Below are 24,849 nucleotides of genomic sequence, written 5' to 3'. Positions count from 1 at the left end.
AGTGGCTTTGTTCAGAGGATATTACATAAAGTTGATTTTCCAGGCCATATAAGCCAATAAATATATTACCGCTAATTCAACTGTTTAACAGGCCACTCAGGCTACCAAGCACAAACACAACGTAACTTCAAATGTGAATGGAGAATTGTAAAAACACAAAAGCTAGAAGAATTTGGTGGACAATAAGACGACTTTGTTTTTAGTTTAAGCATTAACAATGGTGGGCAGTGCAAAAATGTGTCAATTTTCAGCAACCACAAGGTGACTTCATAGATCCAGAGGCTACAGAAATGGAAATTCCTCTACATCTGTTTAATGAATGTTACATGTTTGCATTACACTACACTCGTTACATCAATGCCAAAGAAGAAAACATTGGGTTTTGTTTGTTATAAGTTACGTAATAGCAGGGGTAGGTTTGGTTTGTTTGGGTTTTTTCCTCCCTCCAACCCCAACTGAGGGCCTCTAGCAATTTGCTAGGGGAAACTCTGCTGATGTGCTTCAGTTTTTCCTTCAGCAGTTTAAAAAGATGCACGGACATATTTCAAATGCACTATAAGGAGCTGCTGATTTTAACCATCCTAACTTCTCAAAACACTGATTATAATTACACTGACTATGCTAACTAAACGTGGTCAAAGAAGATGAATAAACAGAGATAACAAAAACATCTGATATCACATTTTTGGCTTGTTTCTCCCCCCCCCCCCCCCCCCTCAAAAGTTCCTAAAAACTATTGAGGTTGTTTTCACTTGATAATTATGCCGATCACCATAAAGACTGAACTACCCAAGTTACTTAAGGCCAACTACTCATCAAAGCCAGAAGACAGCGAGTTATATGCAAAGTAAGACTTTCCCAAAGAGATTCTTCCAACTGAATTTGGCAACTTCAAGCCAATGCACTGTTCCATTCTGCACTCAGACAACCCGTTTTACTTCTGTCCTGCAGTTAATGAGCGTCACTGCCGAGCGTCACTCACCCATGTACCTGGGGCATGGCATCCCAGGCAAGTTTCCACCTGAGAGCCACAACACATGCTGCATCGATGTCCAGTTAGAGCCCACAGGCCCAGGAGGCACTGCACTGCCAAGCTCTTCCATGGCTGCAGAGCTACAACCCTGTCTCCATGTCTGGGTGTGACGGTTATTTATAAAGGCAGCCAACAGCTTGCCTGCTCACTCTGCTGGGGGTCTCCTCCTCACAGTACTGCGAGCTAACGCGGTTATCGGTGATGACAGGGTCACTGCGCACACCACTCCCCACACACCCAGCAACTCACCCTCACTCCACGAAAATAGCACCTGAGGAGATAATGAAGCAGTGACGCAGGAGATGTGCAAGGCTGTGGTCACTGAAAAGGAATGTCATTTACAGGCAGACTGCTGCAGGACGCCGGTGTTACGATCCCACACAACTGCCTAAGAAAACAACAGCACAAGCCATCTGCCTAACTCTGCCAATTATCTCAATAGGCAAAAACATTCACAGCCTACAACTGTGTTTATACCGTAGTGAAAAGTTCAAATAAAAGATCAAATTTTTTAGACTGGTTAAGACAGTGACGCATGTACAACGCCTAACAGCGGAGGGTGAAAATGCAAAACGGCAAAGTGTTTGTGTTTTGGGAAGAGTGTGATTATCACAACATTAGGTTAGAGCCCATTATTAACTTTTCTTCTCATGTCTGTTCACACGTCGGAGTACAGTGTCCACACAAGTCGACAGAGACGCCAGTTTACACACAGCCACATGTCGTTACATCCCCAGCGGCTCCCGATGGGACTAACAACAGCTCTAATCAACACAGATAATTACACACACTCTCACGCACAAAATTCCGACCACCTCTTTACTTGCATTACTTTAAGAGTTGGTGATAACTTACTCTTTTGAGTTTAAGGACTGTAACTGTTTTAAGACAGCATACAAATGATTATTAAAATTAGGTCAACATGAGCAATATTATCAAGATATTAAAATTGGTGATATCAATTAGCAGTGATTAAAACATGTAAAATATCTACTGCCACAACACTTAGGAAATGATCCATCAGCCTGCATCAACATCCATGATTTATAGGAACTCTAAAGATAAAATAAAATACAAAAAAAATCCCAAAAATTGCATCTCAGTAAAATGATTATTAAATCATCATCATCATCATCATCATCATAACTTTAAATCATGATTGTAATAATACACAACACACACTCCCACCCTCTTTATTAGAAACATCTTGGGGCCCATCTGTTGCAATGCACAGTTTGTGTTTGAGTTTGAGTATTTTTGGGTAGTGGACTACTTGCAACCCAGCAGTGACAGTGATGTGTGAAAACCCCAGCAACACTGCTGTTCCTGATAACCCTGGACCACCATTGTAGGGGAGGGGCACACAGGGCTCGCACTGCAGGGGTGGGCACTGAAGAGGGGTTCATAAATGAAGGGAATAAAAAAAAAAATAAAAAAAAAAAGGGGGGGGGGGGAACTCACCCTGACTCTTGCAGGGGGCCCCAGAATTGTGTGCTATGATACTACCCTGGACCGGTTCAACACATGTCTGTGTTAATGACATATAGCCGTGTCATGATCATGACGTTTTAGCTCCTGATTTACTGTGGTGACAAACCTGGGAACGATGATGTCTTTTTTATTCAAATAGTACTCTTTTCACTATTGTGTGCATACACCAACCAATTAGACACTTAATAGTAGTCATGTAACTAAATGTAATGTAACAATTCTAACTGATTTTTAAAATATTTTTAAACAAACTCTGCATATGGCAGCATGAAGCAAACATTAGCATCACTTTCTTTTTTTTTTTCTTTCTTTCTTTTTTTTTTTTTTTAAAACAAGGCCAAAGTGCATAGTATGATCTCATTAGATCTTATCAGGTTAGGAAGTCTGTGGTGCTCTAGGATTTCTACACTAGGACTTGTTTTAAAAAAATGTCTGAATCTGTGTCGCTTTCCACATAAGAAACGGGGGCACAGGTTACTTAGTTTTAATGCTCAGATGAATTTTCTAAATCTTGCTTTAAAACGGTTGCGTAATACTACCTAAGGCAACGAAAAGTGTTTCAAACAAGTTTTAAACTTTACGATTTTTCTTCTCATTGAATCGGTAAAGTATGCGACAAATATGCGATACAACTGCTAAACAAACCACGCAGAAAAATATTACATAACAGATCGGATGTCCTGACGCACTACGCGTGGAAATGTGGATATGATGAATGTAAAAACTGGGCACAGCGTCCCCCTATAAGCTCAAGTAACTGCGATCAGATCGTCTTAAACACTAATGCTGCGTTCAGAAAGATAACGTGTGCTCCTGTGACGAGAAGATGACAGTCAGTTGTGGGGTATCGTATGTAATGGATTACAGTGTGTACGTCTATTAAATTAGCGGGCCCCGAGGCTTTTAAAGGGCCGACCATCGTTTAAAAGCCCTTTATCCCACAGCTTTTGGGCGCAGCGTCGGGAAAAGTTCAACTTTCAGAAACGCATCAGAGTGACCGATTTTTAATTTTTTTTTTTTAAATTAGCCGACCAAAATCGGGAGGCGGTGGGAAAAGCGTTACGGGGTGCTGTCGGTTTTCCAGAGTGCCAGCTTGGTTAGAGAGGGAGTAGCACACGAAGAGCTACACAACCTGACATCAAAGAGCAGGTAGCCTATTAAAGCAAGCGGCCGCCTATCGACAGTTGTAAAGACCGCTGGTATTAGGCCATAGCTAGCTGGCCAAGGGGCTGAAAAAACAGGTCTCGGTTCATTCTTACGGTTCCAGTGTGCGTGAATCGATGGCGGCGCATTTCCTCGTTACTGTGCGTGTTTTATCTGCCTTTTGCAATACAGGTGATGAGAGACAGCTTTTGGAGACTTCATACTAATACTGAGCCCAATCTTGTGAATAGGACACAACGCCCGATTTATAACGCCGAACTTTGGTGTTACAGTTGCCTAGTTAATTTCCTTGAGCATATTCAAACAATTTCAAATTCGAATACATTCTATTTTTTCAAAGATATAAATAAATAAATAACATTTGCAAGTAAAAACTAAATTTCACTTCGGAGCCAATCTTAAAGCACCAATTCTCAGAAAGTTGGGGGGTTTTTTTTGTTTTTTGGGGGGTTTTTTTGCATCAAAACACTTATTACTATTACCAAAATGTACATAATAGGGCCATCTACACACCCAGCCCCTTGTGGAAGACCGGCTTTATCTACCCCAAAATTCAACCAACATCCACACGAAAAGGACAATTTACGATTAAATTACTACATACTGCAACGTAACAAGATTGGCTCATTTTTTTTTGTCGGGTCATGTGATAAGCGTAACTGATCAAAACACCTACAAAATGTATCTGAGATTGATCAAGAAGAGCACACAAAAACGATGTGATTTATTAGAATGAGAATTTGTTTGCATATTGACGCCAACTGCGATATCACAATAAATATCAACAGCACATTGTGCAGCCCTAATTTATAGATGCACTTATCCAAGAACAAACTTCATCTGGTTTCACAATAGAGATTAACACTCCATCAAAATGTGTTTAAAAAGACTGTCATAACGCCTTTTGCAGAAATAATCACCTGTATGTCCAGACGTACTGATCGGGTTTTTGCACGGACAGAAGCTGTGAGGCATATGTCAGCATGACAGCGACTTTAGGTTTATGATAATTGAGCTGATAATTACCGGGAAATGTCCCATTTAAAAAAGGCTTACATTTACTTGCATTTCATATATTATAATATGAGGACGTTCTCTCCAACTTATTTTATGAAACCAATAAGAATTTAGCTCATGCGCTACTTTGAACTAAATACAAAAAAACAAGATTAGCCACATGTTTAAGAGGATACCGTTCATACAGCAATCAAAATCAAACCCTCCGATGCATTCTATAAAAACCCCTGAGCACGCACTGCCACCTTGTGTTAGGAAGATCCAGTGTGCACTTCTGACTTTTGTCTTCGGACTCAAAAAGCACTCCAATAACTTGCATCTTTAAAGAAAGAACTAAAGGAAGTTCTAATAAACCAAAATAAAATGTTGAGTAAAATTAATTTCACTCATTTGGCTATTGGTTGTCACCATAATCAACCTGCAGATTGACAGATTTGAACCAAGTCAAGGCTTGGACACAGACACAGACACAGACACACACAGACACACACAGACACACAGACACACACACGTGCATAGTTCCAATATTCCAATAAGCACTCTTGACTGACAAGTCATTAACTCACAGAGCTGAATATAATAGCACAAGCCTAAAGACTCTGAGTAATACAGCTGTACATGTTTGAATCTACATTTACCGCGTCTAGAGATATCGATAAGGATAATGATGCCAAGAATTATAAAGAAAACAGATTTGGTTTTGGTGGGGCTTTAAATTTAGTTCGCATCCTTCCAAAAAGTCTTAATAAATAGGAAATAGAAAATAGAAAATAGAAAAGGCTGTTCAGACCCTGCTGTGATTATATAAGTGCATTTGGGGAAAGGCTGCATCAGCTGATGTGCATATAATTTTACTTAGAGTATTCCTCCTGCCATTACTATATGAATGCCCAGAAAGCATGCCACCATTTCGCTGAACTGACAAAATGTGCACTTTCACTTTTTAAGCCTTGCAGTTAACTACACCAACCTCCTACTTTAATGGGCAACATGCAAGAACGGCCGGTTCTGGAACATAAACTTTACAGGCTTCCAGAAATTTGTTGCAGAAGCATGTCTGGCAAAGTATGAACGAGCTTTTAGAATCTCAAGTTAAGGTAATACAGCCAGTGGAGCCTTGTGAAGCCATAGCCACACAGCTTATTACTAAACCCTTCCCCATCTACCCCAAATTTCAAACTGATTTTATTTTAAATTTCAAACATTTTATTCAGGCTCCACACTAAGCTCTAAAGGTTCAACATCCCACTGCTTTGTTCACAGGCTAATCTTTTTAAACTTGATATTAACCAATAGTTGCTTTTACATTTTTGATAATAAAGCTGACATCATGGAAAAGTAAAATGGTATAAACCCCCATTGCACAAAACCGGATGAGCCAGCTCTGCAGATATGGTGCTTGCCAAAACAAGCGACCACAAGGAGTGCGATTAGCAGACTTCACTAGAAAACTCATGTTGGCCACATTGTCTAACCAATTTTACAACAAATTCAGTTCCTTTTAAAATCTAGATTTCTTGCCAACTGACAAAGCTTTAGTATGATGCATGACATACATGACAATGTGTTTTCGTTGGGTTTTTTTTTTTTTTATTCAGCTGGTGTTATTAGTTTCATCCTTTAGTACACAAAACAAATCTCTTCTACCAAGGAGTGTTCAACTCAAACATTTCAACACAGTTCTTCACCATTTATCATTTCGCATGCCTATTCATCATTTTACATCTAATACTATGTATCCTGAAGCAGCACAATTATTTCTGCACTATCCCTTTTTATTTGAAAGACTGTAGAAAAATAACCTCTCATTCCCAAAAAATAACATAACAGAAGAAAATGAGAAAACGCCTCTTTCCCATTCTGTCCTCTCCTGTGGACACTGGGATGGTATTTTCATTGACTCCTGACGGAGATCATTTCAATTGTTGTTTATAATAGTGTGAAGGTAAAATTGAGAGTGAGAGAGAGATACTGACAGAGAGAGACCGACTCACCTGCTGAGGCTGGTGCCAGCACAGGGGGCGATGTCTGGGGTGAGCACATACAGGCTGGTGTTTTTGGGCAGATGTAAACTCCTCAGCACCGTCTGAAATCACACAGCTGAGCTTAATCAGAGTCTACAAAACAGGTCCATTATGTTTCTGAAATGTCAGCATATCTACAACAAATGACTTGACAGTAAAGAGACACTCACACTATCAGACACATCTCCACTCTTCCAGCCTTTTAACTGCATTTTAGACACGGGCACCTGAAGCTCTGTCTCCAGAATCTGTTTGATGTCACCTGCAGAGAAACAGGACCGTGATTTAAGAATTATATTGCGCTTAGTTCACAGTGCCACCAGGAGAGGGCACCGTCAACCTTGGAAGTCAGATTTGTTTTATGGCCCCATAGCGCTTCATGATTTTCTACCATTAAAACATTTCAGTCAACTGAATAAGTAATTATCAGGCTCTGTTGCAGGGTTTTTATCCATAAGGGAACTTTTCAGTTGATATACATGAATGAAAAATGGTGTTTAACATAATTCCTATTTACAGTATATGGAACACTCATCAATGCATTACTGAGTAATTTAGTGGGGCGGAATGACTGTACATTTTCGATGTGTAACCAGAGAAATATACACACCCACATGCTCTCACACATGCACATTTATTCACTGCTCATATGCAGTACTGAGAAAAACCACATGCATTTCTCTGAATCTCTTAGAAACATGAACATGGCACAGGAAGACAGTGGACTTGAAATGAACCTGAAAGCAACACAGGTCAAAGAGCATGAGCGGGATAAGCTGAAATAGTGCAAGGTGACATGAGGGGACTTTATTTAGCACCAGCTGAGACAGGCATCACAGCTACACAAGTTAAATGTTTGTTGGTGCAGCTATAATAGCATGCACACATAAATTGGCTCTGGGACAGATACTTCCTCATATGACAGCAGGGAGATGTCAGACATCAAACGTTGCATAGTCAGTCAAATAAGTAAATGAGATTTGTTTTTAAAAGAAAACATTAAAGTGACTATAACTGCATGTTATTCTGCACAACAAATTATTGTAAAACAAGCTTGATCAAAGAAAAAAAAAAAAAAAAGTGACAATATCTATAAATACTTGAAAAAAACCTCTACAGAGATACAATTACAATGCTGCTGTTCTGCTTTATCTGTCACGCTTCTATTGGGCACCCATTTCTTTTCATTACTGTATGTGTGCGCTACTGCCCATGTGCTACTCACCCACGGTGCTGGCCTCCTCCAGCACCACCTCTATAGCGCGCGTGCGGTACTCCACATGGAAGTTGAGCATGCGTGGTTGCCGCTCCACGATGTGTCGCGCCGGCGGCACGGGGCAGAAGGCCGAGGAGGAGGAAGAGGAGGAGGAGGAAGAAGGCGACGTGGACGCCGACACAGCGGCGGGCGGCGGCGGGGGCGCGGCTGCCGGTGCAGTGGGCGGGCCCGTCTGAGACGCCTCGCTGGTGAAGCTGCTGCTGGGAGGGAGAGAGGAGGCAGCGAGGGGTGAAACCCCATCCGGTCCGGACCCGTTCACTGGACTCAGTCAGTCGGTCAGGCAACCGCTTGAGGTGATGGTGACAAGTGAAATATGGCAGGCATGTACTACTAAAACAAACAAGACAGAGTTTGAGAGTGGCTGTAAATATTTCCTTGTAAATGGCTCCTCGGTACCAATGTAAATGTTTCCTTGCTACATTGCAGTGACTTCAGCGGCTGTGAAGCACTTAGACAATAATTATGTTTCCACTTAAACTTCCTGTGGAACAGACCATTATGCTCGGTCCTGCCTCTGTCAGTATTGAACACTGACACTTCATTCAGGCCTCTGTCACCTGCTTCTCCTATTCTTAATAACATGAAATACCAGTGCTGATTGTTGTGAGTTTGTTGTCCTTTGTAACAACGATGTCCTTTGTAATCGTGAGGAAACAGATTTTTTTTTTAAATACAAGAAACAGGCAATAGGCTGTCAGTCAGTCAAAGAGGAAAGGCATTTTAATTAATCAGTATTGAATTCTTGTTTAAATTAAATACTTATCTGAAAATACTTCTATACATCCTCTGCAGTTGCCCGTTTGATATACAGTTCTTCACCTTCATAACACAAGCACACAAACTATTTTATATGTTACACAGCCTCAGATGGTAAAGTCAAATGTTACTAGCAAAAAAAAAAAGACTAGATTAACACAGTACCAGTCTTCACGGTGATCCCATTATTCAGTTTCTCATTAGTGGGGAGACACCTAACGGACAATCTGAAACTGGCAAAGAGGTATTGGGAGGGAGGGGGCCTCCTCCTCCTCTCAGCGTTATCCACAATGGCAGCAGCGCGGCAATCCAAACAGTATCCGAGTGTAATGTAATGTAAACAAGCGTTACTGCGGGGATAATATGCGTTGGGCCCAACAGACACTCAACTGTCTAGCATAGAGGAAACTCTCTCTCTCCCTCTCTCTCTCTCTGCTATGGCTTGGGGACAGAAAACAGCTTTTTTTTTTTTTTTTTTTTTCTCTCTGTCTCTCTCTCACTCTTTGGGCGGCGGATGGTCAAATTCCCCCAAGCCCCCGTCCCCCTGTGGCAGTAAATAATGTCTTTTCTGAGGCAGCGGCTGGGACAAAAGGCTCTCTCTTCTCCTCCAGGGTCAGCACATATCGCGCTCAGAGAGCAAGCAGCGTGCCAGGGTCTGTGCACAAAGCACTGATTTATTCCACCTTATTATAATACCAAAAGGTTAAAGACGTTAGGGTCCTGGGGCAGGCAGGACACAAAAATGTACACCCACACCGTGGAAAAATATGATACACCACTGACATCACTGAAAATATATTGACAAACAGTACCACTATTCAATGTTCACTAGATTGAGGGGTAGGACCACAATAATTTTCAAAGAACACATAACGAAAGGAAAAACTAAATCATATTATTATTATTATTATTATTATTATTATTTATAATAATAATAATAATAATTCTTAAAAGGGACATTTATAAAATATACCCTTTCCATGAATACAAGACTAATGAAACTTCACTAGGCAATTTAAGTGTATCTGCTTTTACTCCCTTTCCCCGAGTCAAATGAATGCCGGGCCTTTTGCTATGGTCTGCATTTAGCAACTTTTAAAATCCCCATTACATTCTAACACATGGAACTACACAATCCCAGATTCAACTCATTTACCAATACTAACAACAACAACAACAACGATATGTGACCTTTGAGCTCACAGAAATTAAATCTAGAGGTAAAGCCAGGCCAATCCCTGAGAATGATGTAAGCATGAGGTCAAATGTTGTCCACATGGTTTGTATGACTTAACACTGAATTCAAATACTGTAGTTTGTGTCTTCAAATAAAGTGATGACAATGATTGCTCCACAAAAAGAACACCGACCACATTTTTTCCTGAGTAAAGGACAATGGAATTAAACATAAGGAAAATATTATTTTCAATCTGAACATGACAAAAAAGGCCTGCTGTTCAGTCACACATTCGATATGAAGTATAAAGGAGTTCCCTCCTGCTCCTTGGAATTTTACGGTACACAACCTCAAACCAAAAAGCCTGCGATTTGGTGTCTTTAAATTATTCTCTTAATAATGAATCGTTAAAAACGAGAGCAAAGGGCAGCATAGTAGTCTTCACAGTGCTCCCATTATTTGGTTTGTAGTAAGAGATCTTCAGCAAGGCACACTCTGCCCCCTCTGTGGAAAGGAAGGCCAGTCACACAGCCTCATCATCAATAATGGCCACAAAGGCGTAAGCGTGATCCTTACATCCCAAGGGGCTCCCCGTCTCCCATCAATAAACAACTTTGTGATCCGCAAACGCTCTCCAACTGTCCCTCATTCGGACTCTTGGCTCATCAAAGACTCTATTTAAACTGTTGTCCCTGCTCCTCCACCCACCCCTGCCCATTCCGTCCCCCAGCTCCCCGTTTTAAAAGGAATTCAGAAACGGTCATTCCATTGTGTGCACCTAGATGGCAGCCTCCACCCACCCAGCGCCTGGCAGAGGGTAGCGTAGGCCCCAGAGCTCAGTGCCTGGAGCCAGCTGGCAGCCAGCAGCTCAATGGGGGCACTTCAGCGAGCCGTGCCACCCTCCAGCCTGCAGTGCCGTGCCAGCTCCCAGCCAAAGGGGATGGCTGGATGTCGTGTTGCCAGAGCCCATTCATAATTATGGGTCTTAAAGAAAAACGTGTTCCTGGCCTCAATGCTTTTGCACTTGCTTACGCACATGCACACACACACACACACACACACACACACACTAAATAAACCGTCACACAGAGCACGCAGTGCTTGAATATATCTGCCCTTAAGGCTGTGGCGCATTCTGACCGTTGAAGAGAGACATGGACCGAGGACACAATGCCCTCAAACAGGCCGCTTTGGTCGCCAACAGTTTCAATTCCTGTTACTTGTTTCTCCTGTTGTCCATTTCTCTCTAAAACAAAACTGTGGAGGAACATGCATGCAGTCCACCAAGACATGCAAAACCAACTGTTTGGATGTGAACTGGTTCGTTACATTTCCAAATTCAGGTATCAACGTTTTTTGCCTGTTGCCCAAGACAGTGCCAGGCCTCTGTATAAGCCATCTGGGCCCAGTGAAGGACAGACAAATCTACTACCTTATGCAAATCAAGCATGGCTATGTCAACTGAGTGAAAACACCTTGAAAAGCTTGTGGTTTAACCTCAACAGTCATCATGAAAAAGGAGAAATGAGTGCAGAACCTTTTGAAATGTAAATACAATTTCAAAGATGTATGGTCATAGAACCTTTTGAACTTTCTGGGTCTCTGCATGAATCCAGTTTAAGAAGGCATAATAAGGAGAGCCTTGCTGATCAAACAATAGTAACATTTCACTTCACTATACCTTTACTAATAAACAAAAAGTTAAACATCCATGGTAATTAATGGAAAGAAATATGCACATCTCTTATAGGAATTATTACCATCCAATAATGAGGTTAACCCAGGTTCAAGTTTGACCAGCCCCTGCCAGTATAAAAATGCACACATTTTGGGGGACTTTCTCTCTATAAAAATCTACTCAAGTGCAACACTGCCAATGAAAATGATCAGAGAACACTCTGGGGGGGGGAAAGAAAAAAAAAAAAAAAGTTCACACACTGGAAAAAGCTACAAAAGCATTCATGAAGATTTGGTCTACGACTAACTGGTCTATGAACAAATACTACTAAAGTTCGACACTCTGATAGATGTGTACAGGGTTAACATGTACAATGTTTGTTTAAAACAATTACAATAAAACAAAACCTTATTCGCACTATGAAGTATGTGCGACAGCATTGCTGTCTCCAGGCCTGGATGCTTGCAATCACTAAATGCCATTCAAGCGGCATCAGAAAATGTAACAAGTGTGTGTCAGGGTTGTCTATGTATTTAAATATATGCATGTGTGGGGGGGGGGTGTCTTGTAATACAGTAACGATCAAAAACACAAACGTAAAATCAGCAACAAAGTAGCAGACAAGGAAAAAAAATCCATATTGTAGAATGGCCAAAGGAAACAAACTAAAACCAATTTATTTACAGGACTGGACCAAAATACTGTCTAACTAGGATTTATCAGCCGATACAGAAAACATTTGTTTAATTGTTAGTGCCAAAAGAGGCGGTTCCACAAGTTACCATATATAAGGGGTTTACATACTTTTACCATGAATAAACTTGCCGATTTTAAAACATTGGTTTAGTCAAGTTAAGAGCCTGTAAAATGTTATGCCTCACTTGTTAAAAAATGGCTTTTATTTATAATCAGGATTAGATGAAGATCAGATCACATTTTTAGAGCCATGCAAAAGTCCAGACAATCCCAAAGGGTTCACAACTTCTTCCTCAGAACTGGATATACAGCACAGTGGAGGAAAACCAGTCTGTAACAGTATAGTGTGTGCCGTTAAACCCTTGGCTGTCTACATCTGTTCAAAGTCCTATAAAAATCTTGTCGCTTTGTTGGTCGTTTCCCTGCATTACAAAGGTTACCAACTAACCACCACACTGGAAAAAAAAAATTGTTCACAGCAAATCTGGCTGTTACATTCCAATTTTTTAATTTCTTTCTTTTTTTTTTAAAGCAATTAATCAACACCAGGCTTTGGAAGGAAAGCGGGGTGACAAGTTCACTGCCTTATACTTCACACTCATTTCCTTTCCAGTTCCTTTCCAGCAATGAAATTCTCCTCCGTCTACCACTGTCTAGAACTGCACCCATTTATTTTAACCATCTACCATGATCTTGCGCTATTACACCTGACAACTTTTCGTTGACTCAAAGAAGTTAATCTGGGTGCTAACTGTTCACACCACACCCAGACCATAGCCACCTCCACCTCAGCCATGGGCGTAAGAATCATCGCTGAGAATGATTCAGAAGCCATGAGCTCCATGTCTTCTCCAGCCAGCATGTGTGCTTCTGTGAGAAAACCATTTCAGTAAAGGAGCTGAAGAGGTCTCCGCAACATACAGTGAAAGCCCAATGACTACAGATGGACTTCATTAAGGTAAAGGGGGGGGGGAGGCACAGAAATTTACTGCCACGACAAAAGTGCTTTTTGGAGTCCGGTTTTACTTCACAGTGGCATGGACACACCAACCAACTCTTGGTAGTGAGCATCCCCATTTGGTCAAATCTTAAATCAAATGGTGTGTCACTCTTGGACCGCCGCAGCAGTCTGTACACCGTCTCTGTACAAGACCATAGCATTTACTCTCCAGCGCTATATGCTAGAGCGTCCATCACGCCAACCAGCAGAATGGACACAGAGGTCAGGAGAAGCCCCTACCAGTCCAACCGTGCAGCACTGAACTCTGGGTGCAGGAAAAGTCACATCTGTCGAGCGTACCTTTGCAAGATGCCATTTTCTTGTGGTATCACGCCGTTGATGGCTGCCTGTAAAAATGAACAAAAAAATGTGTGTTTAACAACCACTGCCACATTATTTGCAAAAAGGACATATATAAATCACATGCACATGTGGGCTTCCAAATAAATAATACCATCACAAATGGCATAAATCAAGTTGTTCCTTACTACTAGTCTTTTATGAAATAGTAGCCATAGATCTCATAAACCCACTCCATTTCTATAAGAAGCAAGTTGATTTATTTAAATGGATTCAAAGTAAAAAGTAAATACTGACAGAGGTAGAGTCTGCTGATAGGTCAAGCTTTTTCATAAATGTAAATTACCTCCACCAGAGAGTCATGCCACACAGTTACACATAACCAGCTCACTACTTCCCTGCCTTGCCAAGTCCCTGCATCCCAAAGAAGCTGTTCAACTTAGGAATGACTCGTCAAGAAGGAAAAGCACCAATATCAGTTAAATCAACTCTCACAATGTGCTCATTAATCCCCAGTTTCTTTTTCAAAATGACCACACAGCATCACTATGCAGAGTAAACATAATGCCCAGACCATGGAACAACTAGAAACAGAAAACTGAAGGAAAAAGGTGCAAATTTACAGTTGAATTTACTATACCCCATCGAACTGAAAACAATGAAAAGACGAATAGCACCCATTTCCAAGAGCGATGAGTATTACAGAGTGACAACAAACAAAAGAAGCGCTATATAAATAAAGAACAACAACAAGAAGTCTGTCAAACATCCATTCAGGAACACACATTTACACATGAGCGGAATGCAGTAACGAGTGTTGCACATTTCCTTCCCTTTCTGGCTTGGAATGCCCCGTGATGGCCTTGAACACGTGCGAGAGAGAGAGAGAGAGAGAGATAGAGAGAGAGCGAGAGAGAGAGAGAGAGAGCGAGAGAGAGAGAGAGAGAGAGAGAGAGAGACGAGAGAGAGAGAGAGAGAGAGAGAGAGAGAGAGTATGTGTGAAAGACTATGAGTTTAGCATAAAGCAGTGTGCTCAGAGAGCATCCAAATGCAGCCAGGGCCAACAGGTCTCAAGGAAAATTACAACATCTCAAGACACAGGTAAAGTATCATAACTTAATAAGTTGAGCTAAATGGGAACAAAACAACATTGTTCATATTAACAGTGAAATGTTTTATAATAATTGATTTGCAGTCACCTGACAACTTTCAACCCATCACCAAAGCCTGAGATCTAAGCAGCCCAAGTCCAGACTTTCTGGATGCGCATGGTTACAAACTTTTCTGCCATTACTTACTTTTTTCTGAACAATTACCATTTCAATAACCCCCTTTTTTTACAAGTATAATACATGAACTGGAGAATAGTAAGCAAAACTTAATAAATTAGATTTACTGACATGTAGACAATGTCCTCCTCAGATTTTTATCTATTTGGCAAAGTTTTTTGAGCAAAGTTTTATGCATATTTACAGATTTATTCCCACACTGTGGAGCCAGCAGAGCACACATCCACTACGTTTATCTGAAGAATCACAGACAAACGCAGATGTACACAATGCTGAAAAACACCTTTAGGTATTATAAACAACCCAATGCTAATGAAAGGATTTGCCATGCGAGTGTGTGTGTGTACATGATCCTGACCAACAGCGCACTGCTCAGTACTTCAGTGCACACCTTGTTCCTGCCCACAGTTTTGCAAACAGGAAGAGCAATTCATCAAATTTACAGGTGCATCTAGCTACTGCAGGGGAATGGACCTGCTTATTTTGAACAGCTTCCAACATGCTCAAAGTTTGCAGAAAACACAGAACGCAGAATAGAGAAAAATGCCCCTGCATAATGCCCCTGGGGGGCATTACTTTGAGTCTCTCTGAAACCGTCACTTACACTGACACTGCACATTCTTTACAGTCTATAAATATATATGGAGTGGGACACCCTGCAGAAGCAGCCTTTCAGGTTGTGTAGTGGCTACTGAGCCACTTGTGTTGATAAATACTACCAGAGCAGAGGGTTTGGAGGAGACAGCCTGTACTGGAAAAGATGCTGTTCGTTATTTTGGTACGTTTTCCTCACATCAGTCAACTACATTCAAAGCAACATGAAATATGAAATCTGGGAAAAGGCAGAGTGTATAGCAATATAACAAATGTGCATCACAAATGGCCTGCTAAAAATAAGATTGTGTGCTTGATTAGAAATTGAAAATAACAGTACAGGTATCGATCTACAGTGTTCCATAAAAATGTTTATAGTATCTGCTAATACCCACCCGCTAAAATGTTATAAGGGTTGAAAAAAATAAAGCTTTCTAATTATTCACCTTTTTAGAAGCAATGTATGGATTTGACAGTTTTGTTATACAGTCTATATAGATCATCCATAGCTTCCTGTGCTGGTGCAAACATACATGTTTTTGAGTCACCACACAAAAATACAGATTTGTTCCTTGTCTATACACCCCTGGAAACAATCTGTGTAAACCCCCTTTTTAAAATTACATTAAGGTGACATTTCTAAGCACAATTTTCCAACACTAAAATCACTACAGTATTCTGGTGCATCTGATGTCAATTTAGTGTAGGCAAACTAGGAAAAACTGCTTACTTCTTTTGACTAACTTCAGCAAACCAGATTAGAAGGACAACGGCGAAGTTACCAAAGCAATTCTTTGGGTTAATGAGTTGCAGGGGGAGGGTGTAGATGGCCACGAAAGAACTAATCTGTTGATATCTAGCACAGTACATGGGGCTGTGCTTTTGCTGGTGCAAATGTCAACACTGGATCAGAAGAACTGTGCAAAAGCAAGCTTGTGTTCTAACACCCACATAGGACAATAGGCCAATGTATGATTTACATGAATGGTCACAAACAGAAAGCAGACTAACCATCCCTTGATAAACAATTTGTAATTAACCAGACTTACACAATTTGCTATAATGTCTGCAAGCACATAAAAGCACTGGTACTTACCACCAAATCCCAGTTGTTCAGTTCTAGGAGAGTGATGGCTTCCGCAATGTTGTCAATCCCAGTACATGCCTAAAACGAAAGAGGTGTAAGGAAAGTATCACTTTCAGAACTCTCTCTAGCAACGCTAATCACAATGCATTTCTGAAATTAATCTTAGGGAAAGAATCTGTATTGTCTGTTAAAGGTTTGTCGTATTGGCGAATTACAAAACATAGTTTACATATTTATACACATCATTGTAAGTGGTAGAAAAGTGGCCAAAACAATCTCCAATATTTGTTTTAAAGGCTTATTAGCAACAAAGTAATAGCGTGCGGAAAAAAATAAACATTCTCTAGAATGAGAGTGATTACCAGCAAAGTTATGCATTAGACTGTGTTAAACGAAGGTCAGATATCAAACGATCAACCTGCTGTTTTTAATGCTTTTATTTAGACAGGTGGCTAAATTGTGCTCTTTCATTAGAGACTGTTCAACAACAAATAACAAATAGCATGTATTTAATTCGTCTGTAGAGTCAGTAATAAACACATTACTGTGCTAATGTGCCCATTACAAAAACAAAATCCATTTAAAGAACGTAGCTAGCTAGCTAATATTTTAATTTTCACAAACCGGACATATGTTCTAAATTAGTAAACAAACAAGCAAAACCTGCCTCATTTAATAGCCTTACTAGCTAGGTTAACTAAAATGTCCAGTCATAGCCATATTCCTATATACTCAGCTAGGCTAGCTATGCTAGCTAGCAAATTTTGTTCTGTCCCGATAGATACCCGACTAGACATTTTGACATTTACACTTATTAACAGAGAAAGATTAGGTACTTGTATCGTTTATTTAAGTTGTTCCCAAACGCCAAATAAAACTCTGCATGGAAACTAGCCAGCTAGCTAGCAGGTTCGCCGGCTGCTGTCAAAGTGCAACAATGAAGCAGTTGCCTAGCATCCGAGCTAGCTAGCTGGCTAACTTTCACAAGTACCTGCCTACTTCAGTAATGTTAGGCAGATAGCCAACTAACAGTTGGCTTGTTTCGTAGCAGGGTTGCAGTCAACCGTTGTTTTATGGATAAGATCGCTGTAAATACTAAAAGCACCTCGGATAATTGGATAACTTGCCGGCTAACAAACTGTCAGTGACTTAGCAGGCTTAGATACCCAGTTAGCTCGCTAGATACTCTTGTAAGACAAGGGTTGATATGTTAGCTGCCAGCCAACTGGCCTTCTGAACAAAAACAGGTTACGCGTTTGAAGTATGCACGCGTCTCACCTAAAACCAAAATGAATAGACGTCTCCGGTTAGACAAAAACCTACCTGAAAGTCAGCCAGAATCATTTCTCTGTCCATGTTGCTGCCACTATCGGAGGCCATCGCAGTGACTGACTAACGCTGACGCTATTGATAACGCTAATGCTAGCTCTTCTGGTACTGCTAGATGTGCTGCCCTGACTCACTTGCTTGGTCCCTTTAGCACACACAGTCTGAGACGCAAAAGGGTAACTAGGGACTCATGTAAAACGTCGCTTTGAATCTTAAGGCCTATTTGACCCCAGGATTTGTCCTAGTGCAGCCGGTAATTCAAGAGCAAATGCCACACTTTGGGTCCTTCTTCCTAATCTCAAATAGTTTTAGTAGATTTTCTGTTACCGTCACTTTTTATCAAAGCAACGGAAACATTGTACGGCAGTCGCGAAGAACTGTCGCAAATTGAAGACAAAAAATGCGTTCTATTAACGCAGAAATCACGCAGGACTGGGCACCGTCGTTTACCTTAAAACAACTGCAGGTTGTTTCAGGTAATATTATCTGGGGTCAAAAAAATGGCCATTGTTAGATTATGTCGTCGCATATCTTATTTCTTTTTAAGAGCCTGTGGTTATGGGGAAGATGGTCTTAACAGAATCTTTTAGTATTAGCCTATTTAAGAGGCTCATATTAAAGACTGGTGAAATATTTTCATTTCAGTTGACAGCTTAAACAGACCAAATACATTTCAATTATATGTAATAAATAATACATTTTTATGTTTGCGGTATACTTCACGTAAACTAAGCCGTTTCTGACTAATTTGACGCACGAGCTCTTTGCAAGCGTGCACCAATAATCATCACCCATATGACTGATACCTACATTGTATTATCAAATCAGTGTGAAGTAACGACTGATCTGTCGTTTGTACTAACAATGGCAAATGTACAACTGTTTCAATTAATATCCTAAAATAACAGTCTAATTAATGGGTTAATGATTGATGCTCCATGGGCCAAAATGAGCTTCAAGCGAATTCATGCCTGTCACTTTATCTCCCCAGTGTGTGAAGAGGGAAAGCCTAAAGTACAGATGAAGCTCTTTTCACCGTTAGCCTACCGTTGAGTCCCGCCTCTCCCTCCGTCTGTTTTAAAAGTGGGCGGAAGTCAGTCCTTTAGTTCAAAAAATGAATGATGTCAAACAGTAGCGGACTCTCTTTCTCTTACAACGTCTACTGCTTAGTGCCATTCTGGTTGTCGAATAGCTATAGCAAGAAAATGTTCCGACGATACATCGATGTAGGCTATTTGATGCAACTGTTTACACAGGTAGCTAGTACAATGTTATAGCATATTTTACCTAACTCGAAATGTGACACTATTGCGTGAATCTTGGTGCTGCGTAATGTAGCCTGTAATTAACTAGCTACAATGTAACGCCGGGAGTGCGATCAAGAAGATATTTGCATTTTAACTTATGTAGTGCTGTAGCGTGAATTGGTAGAGAAACACAACAACGGTTTCTCATTCTGTAAACTCACCCGTTTGTATTTTTCGTCTCGGAACCGCTTAGCTTTTGTATTTGCTCTACCTCATCAACATTCAATAGTGCAAAGTCATAATGACACAAATCTGAGTTTATTCAAATGCGCAACTACATTCAAACGATTTCGTCTCGATTTGAAATGGGCGGGAAGCTTGCATAAAACTTTGAGAACACATCCTTCTATAATCATTGGATGGCTGCGGGTAATCGTTGCTTGAAGTGACATTCATTCTCTTTATTTGTTTTCAGACGCGTGATTGGAGACATCGATAGGTCCGGTGAACTTAGATAACCCACACCTTTGGGTGGCAGTTTTAAGACAATGCACCTGCATATCAGTGTCGAAATACGACTCTGAGTGGATTTGTAAATTTTGAGTCCTCAAATATTGTGGTCGGTTAAGGAGCACCAATGCCTAATCTGCTGATACGTAATGTCATTTGGTTTTAATATGAAACGTTTTACGGGATTACTTCTTTTTTTAAACATCCTCAAAAGTCTGGATGCAAGATCTGTACAACCGTCATAACTGGAGCCAAGTTGCAGCGTATGTGACCTGCACGGGCGTCTTTCTGGAGTCAAGGCAAGAAAAACATTTTCAAGCTAGTATCCGATCATGTACTTTTGTACAACACGTTTTCGCCGGTGGTGACTGAAGCCTGCTTCTCGGATATGGCGTGATATCCCCGTTTTCTGTACTAAGAACGATTGTTACAGTGGGACGATATTAAAACTTGAGGCGGATCTTGGCAGAACACCAACTTTTGGGGGCTGGAAGAAGAGACTATTTACTACAAATCCGTAGTGCTTCGCGTCCCAATCCGGACTGGGATCTTTAGCAACATCACAAAATTTTAATTGAACCCGTTATTGTACTCTCTCACCATTTTGTGAAGATCATGGCCGAAGCTCCAGATGCAAATAGGTTGTGCACAGCAGCTGCGCGAGGGGACTTGAGGGAAATTGAAATGATATTGCAGAGCAACATTGACGTTAATGAAAAGAACATTTTCGGCAGGACACCGTTGCAGGTTGGAGACAACAATCGACCTATACTTTTTGCTTTTAAACGTAATGCTTTAAATATTTAACAATAAGCCTAAATTGAATAGGTATATCTCAATGTCAGATTAGCTTCATGAGTCATGTCAAGACAAAACCTGAATAGCCTAATCGGTGTGTGTGTGTGTGTGTGTGTGTGTGTGTGTGTGTGCGCGCGCGCGCGAGCGTGTATTTTTATTCGTTATTGCTTTTGTTACGATCGGATATTTAGATTGCCTACTACTCAGATTTTATGCCAATTATACATTTTGGATGGCAAGTGTATAGACATCATATTGGGGATTGTCGGGCTTGTAATTTCTTATTAACTCTTAAAATAAGACATTTTTCATACCAATAACATATGTTGCTGTTAACTTGGGCCTGCTGTATGGGAGCTGCTAAATTTTACATTTGTTTAATCCATATTAGTCTAATAGGGCGTAGGCTGCAATGTTGTAGTAGTAAAGTTTCAGAGTCTTTCAAATATTCTTTTTCAAAAATGGTGTCACTTCCCGTTTTACAGTCGTCTAAAAGGTAGGCTATTGATTTTTAAACATTTTAATGTCAGTTAACCTGTCCATGTTTTTGTTTAATAGCTTCGTATTTAGTTTGTTTTTGGTCTTGGCCTACATTTAAAATGGAAAATTCTAACCTCTGAATAGAACAGCAACCAACACCATAGGCCTTAATATGGTGATGTCAGACCACACAAAAATAATTTTAAGTTTTGTAGTATGAAATGGGGTATACTCTAATTATTTAATTAAAAAAAAATAGCCAATGAAAAATAAAACAAACTGCAGCTCGAACCTGGTGATAACACACAGGTCAAGTTAAAATGCTCATACTTTATACAAGAGTCTTGTTTCTGTTTTAAAATTAATGGTTATACATTTTGAAGGTATAATGTTTGAACAGAATTGCTCCAAATATCACAGGCCTCGATGTAGTGATGGCCTGGATTACTCCAAAAAATATTTACATTTTTATAAAAGACAATAGGGTCTTCCTTCATTTAATCAAGTAGGCTCCACTGCAGCCCTGCTGGTTGCCTAAACGACGATGATGATGAGTATATTTATATAGTGCCTTTTATAAACCCAAGGTCGTTTTTACACCGGTCAATCTCAAATACAATTGTTGATTACTCATATTTATATACTGTATTGCATAAGCTGCCCAAGTTTCACCTTTAGAATGACTAGATATGTAGGCAGCTACGCATTTAGGGGCTTCCCAAATCAAATAAACACTTGATGTAGGGTAGGCTAAGATGAACGCATTTTGGCTGCGTTCTGTAATGTTGTGTTTCATCTCCCATGTTTACTTTAGAAATGTCTCAAACAACCATTTAAGGGAGTTAAATTTGAAGGTTTCTGATTCTGAAATTGTACTTTCAAAATATGGCCTAATTATTCTAATAATTCGAATTGTTCTGTCTTAATTGTAACAGTGTAGAAATTAATTTTTGGAAACGGAACTGATATTGGTCTACAATGAAAATGGGTTTTAATCCCCACTGTGTAGGTTACTTTAATCTAGTAGCCATATTAACATGTGCATTTATGGATACCAGAAATTAGATCAAGTCAAAGCTTTGCTTTTGTGAGAAGCTACAGATAATTGCATATTTTATTTGTATTGAATTAATTCAACCCCCAAGCATTAAGGTTGGACATATTTCTCATTTAGTTCTAAGACCATTATAACCTGCTTGTAACAATAAAATTCTTAAACGCATTAATAGTGTCTAGATGATGTCTTAATATTATATTTTACATAACAATACCAACGTATTAAATGTGTTCTAATATTGCGCTCCTCTTGTAGGTGGTGAAACTAGGCTGTCCCTGTGCAGCGGAGGCGCTGCTCCTAGCGCAGGCGGACCCGAACTTGCGCGACCCCATCGGAGGGCTGACGATAACGCACGACGCGGCAAGGGACGGATACGTTGACACGCTTCAGGTGCTGGTGAACTATGGCGCCAACGTCAATCTCCTGGACGGCGGCGGCAACCTGCCCCTGCATCTAGCGGCGAGAGAGGGCCATCTGGATGTTGTTCAGTTTCTCATCCAGCACACCACGCAGCCTTTTCAGAAAAACGGCGCAGGGTTAACGCCTCTTGAATTGGCCTCCGTGAATAACAGAGACGACACTGCACGTTGGCTAGAGACGTACAGGTCTACGAATTCACATTAAAACTATTGACCGTCAGCTTTGTTGTATGGCAGAGGTAACATGCTGAAAGGGAGTATTGAAGTATTACGTATTCAGCTAACTACCTCTTTTGTATTGTGAAAATCACAGTTATGAGCTCAAGGAAAGGTAATTTCCATCACTGCGACTTTATCGTTTCACTGTAAACTTATGGGTCCTTCTGCGTTTAATGACCTTTCGTTGCGTATTATAGGCCCGTTTTACCTAGTTTCCCTATAGCTTCGTAATGTAGAGACATTCCTAATTATTTGAGAAAGTATTCACAGTGACACTCGTGGTATGGTCTTTATTTCACAACGCTTTTTGTGAAACTGGTCCCTGACGTGGTTTTAGTTGAAAGGGTGACTATTTCAATAGGCTACACTTTATGTAGCTGCCATTTTGCGCAATTTTCATGTCCCTTCAGACTTTAATTTTTTAAACAGCAGAAAATCAGTCTCCAGTGAGTGTATATGAGGTCTGGAGGGACTTATGCCTCTTCTGTTGCATGATTTTTAAATCAAGAAAGAAAATCGTTCTGATTGTAAAAAACTTTATTTTACTAAAATAATTGCTTTAGGCCTAAAAGCCAGAGCCGACTTTTCCATCGCAAGAACTCTGACATATTGTCCTTTTTTGTTTGTTTGTCGACTAAATTGCACTTTTGCTTGTAAATTATGCATTTCATTACTTATCAAATTTAACTGTGAACGAATGTCTTTCTGTCGCGACAAGACATTATATCTACAAAATAACCAAAGACAACCGTTAAACGGTTTCCAAAAATGACTATATTTGAGTTGGGTTGTGTGTCCTAGGCTATGAGTGGTTTATCGTTTTATTTAACTGATCGGATAACACTGAAAGGGGGTTAGGCTAATGTGTTTTTTCCAATGTAGGCCTAAATGAAAAATACCATTTAATAAATTGGATAGCCTGAACATTACAATATAAGTGATGGTGAAATACTTTAATATGAAGTAATAAAACGCTGTGACTAAATACTATTGTTGGTGTCATTTCTATTCATATATGTAAGTTAGCTCTAGTTTAGTGGGCTATGAAGACAAGCTCGCATAGCCGAGCGCATGCATGAGCCTCAAAAGGATGAGGCGGCGCTCATAAATTAATTCCTAATCATAAGCGTCTTTGTCATCGTTAAAAATATGTTCACTGTGTTTCTAAAATACTTTACAACGATTTGCATATATAAACAATATAAGCAGGTAGCAAACAAATCTAATCATCTGTAGAATTAACATGAAAGTTCTAATCGATCTTTATTTTAAAAGATCCAGACTACTTTGTGCACATCACCGGGCGCCTCACATTTTCTTCACGTATCTGCAGGCTGATTTGATCGTAATCACGGGTTATGGGGTACTCATTACTTTAGTATGAAGTATAGCATATAGGTGCAGGGGTGGCCAGTCTAACTGGCAGTAACGTTCTCATTTTATCTTTGCAGCATGTAGTCTGTTTCTGCTTTACACGCGTGAAGTAGTCCGGATAGCTTTTAGGGTACTTTTTCACGTTACCGGAAAGTGAAAGCAAAAAAAAGAAGGAGAAACAGTATAAAAATATCTAACAACGTTTAGCTAAGGAAAAATATAAGAAATCCGTTAGATCGGTCTGAGGCAATAGGCTAGCATAGGCTCGTCTGATGCCAAGAATTTCGAATTTTGGCGCTGCCTGGGAGAAACGCTCACGATATCCTGGGAACTGCACGGAAAAATATCGCAAAAGAATTCTATTCATTCATTTTTTCGAAATGTACTTTTATGCTTTTTGCAACGTTTTTTTTTTTTTTTTGAAAGATATGGTCCTCTTCCTGGTTCTACGCCTTCGATAAGGCTGCATAATCACTCCAGAGGCAGATAAACACGGTTGCTATGCCTTTCTGTGAAACCGATTAAGACGAATAATCCGCTAAAATATTTTATATATTGAAAATTACTGCCGTATTTGGACTAGCACTCCTTCAATGTTCTGGAATTATTCATTAAACATTAGCCTTAGCTAAGAGGCTAAGACAGGTTAAAGAACTGGGAGCTATTGTGATTAGACTTTTATGCGTTTTGTAAATGTAACATATTACACACACACACATATACACACACACACACACGCACGCGCGCACACACACATACACACACACACACACACACACACACACACACACACACACACCCTGGCTATATCTGTTTTAATAATTGAATATTTAA

General features: G+C 40.2%; 2 protein-coding genes across 8 annotated transcripts; one reads left to right on the top strand and one right to left on the bottom strand.

Moving 5' to 3' along the window:
• Positions 1–6,669: 6,669 nt before the first annotated feature.
• LOC145655575 (FAS-associated factor 1-like) lies at positions 6,670–18,272 on the bottom strand. Of its 2 annotated transcripts, none has more exons than XM_081709066.1 (6): positions 17,906–18,272; positions 16,592–16,660; positions 13,613–13,659; positions 7,955–8,205; positions 6,900–6,991; positions 6,670–6,791 (listed from the first exon to the last, which is right to left on the bottom strand). In XM_081709066.1, exons 1-6 carry the CDS (start codon positions 17,960–17,962, stop codon positions 6,696–6,698), a joined length of 612 nt encoding a protein of 203 aa, XP_081565192.1. In that variant the 5' UTR covers positions 17,963–18,272; the 3' UTR covers positions 6,670–6,695. The 2 variants fall into 2 exon arrangements, with proteins under 2 accessions (XP_081565192.1, XP_081565193.1); XM_081709067.1 differs by having other exon boundaries at positions 6,671–6,791; positions 7,955–8,202.
• Positions 18,273–18,334: 62 nt separating this feature from the next.
• LOC145655576 (cyclin-dependent kinase 4 inhibitor B-like) lies at positions 18,335–23,626 on the top strand. 6 transcript variants are annotated; one of them, XM_081709070.1, is made up of 3 exons: positions 18,335–18,387; positions 19,634–20,415; positions 22,259–23,626. In XM_081709070.1, exons 2-3 carry the CDS (start codon positions 20,284–20,286, stop codon positions 22,625–22,627), a joined length of 501 nt encoding a protein of 166 aa, XP_081565196.1. In that variant the 5' UTR covers positions 18,335–18,387; positions 19,634–20,283; the 3' UTR covers positions 22,628–23,626. The 6 variants fall into 6 exon arrangements, with proteins under 6 accessions (XP_081565196.1, XP_081565197.1, XP_081565198.1 ...); XM_081709071.1 differs by lacking the exon at positions 18,335–18,387 and adding an exon at positions 19,034–19,137; XM_081709072.1 differs by lacking the exon at positions 18,335–18,387 and adding an exon at positions 19,034–19,167 and having other exon boundaries at positions 19,883–20,415.
• Positions 23,627–24,849: the final 1,223 nt, after the last annotated feature.

The sequence above is a fragment of the Electrophorus electricus genome, unplaced genomic scaffold, assembly GCF_041902795.1.
Source record: "Electrophorus electricus isolate QZ-2024a unplaced genomic scaffold, ASM4190279v1 Scaffold283, whole genome shotgun sequence".
NCBI classification, from domain to species: domain Eukaryota; kingdom Metazoa; phylum Chordata; class Actinopteri; order Gymnotiformes; family Gymnotidae; genus Electrophorus; species Electrophorus electricus.
Note: the sequence above shows the minus strand (reverse complement) of the source record. Positions and strands in the feature narration are given on the sequence as shown.

Coding starts and splice junctions, on each gene's coding strand:
- LOC145655575 (XM_081709066.1), bottom strand. CDS start 17,962: ATGGCCTCCGATAGTGGCAGCAACATGGACAGAGAAATGATTCTGGCT. Junction 16,661..17,905: donor TGATTCTGGCTGACTTTCAG/GTAGGTTTTTGT, acceptor CTTTCGTTTTAG/GCATGTACTGGGATTGACAA. Junction 8,206..13,612: donor GAAAATGGCATCTTGCAAAG/GTACGCTCGACA, acceptor TCTCCCTCCCAG/CAGCAGCTTCACCAGCGAGG.
- LOC145655576 (XM_081709070.1), top strand. CDS start 20,284: ATGGCCGAAGCTCCAGATGCAAATAGGTTGTGCACAGCAGCTGCGCGA. Junction 20,416..22,258: donor TCGGCAGGACACCGTTGCAG/GTTGGAGACAAC, acceptor CTCCTCTTGTAG/GTGGTGAAACTAGGCTGTCC.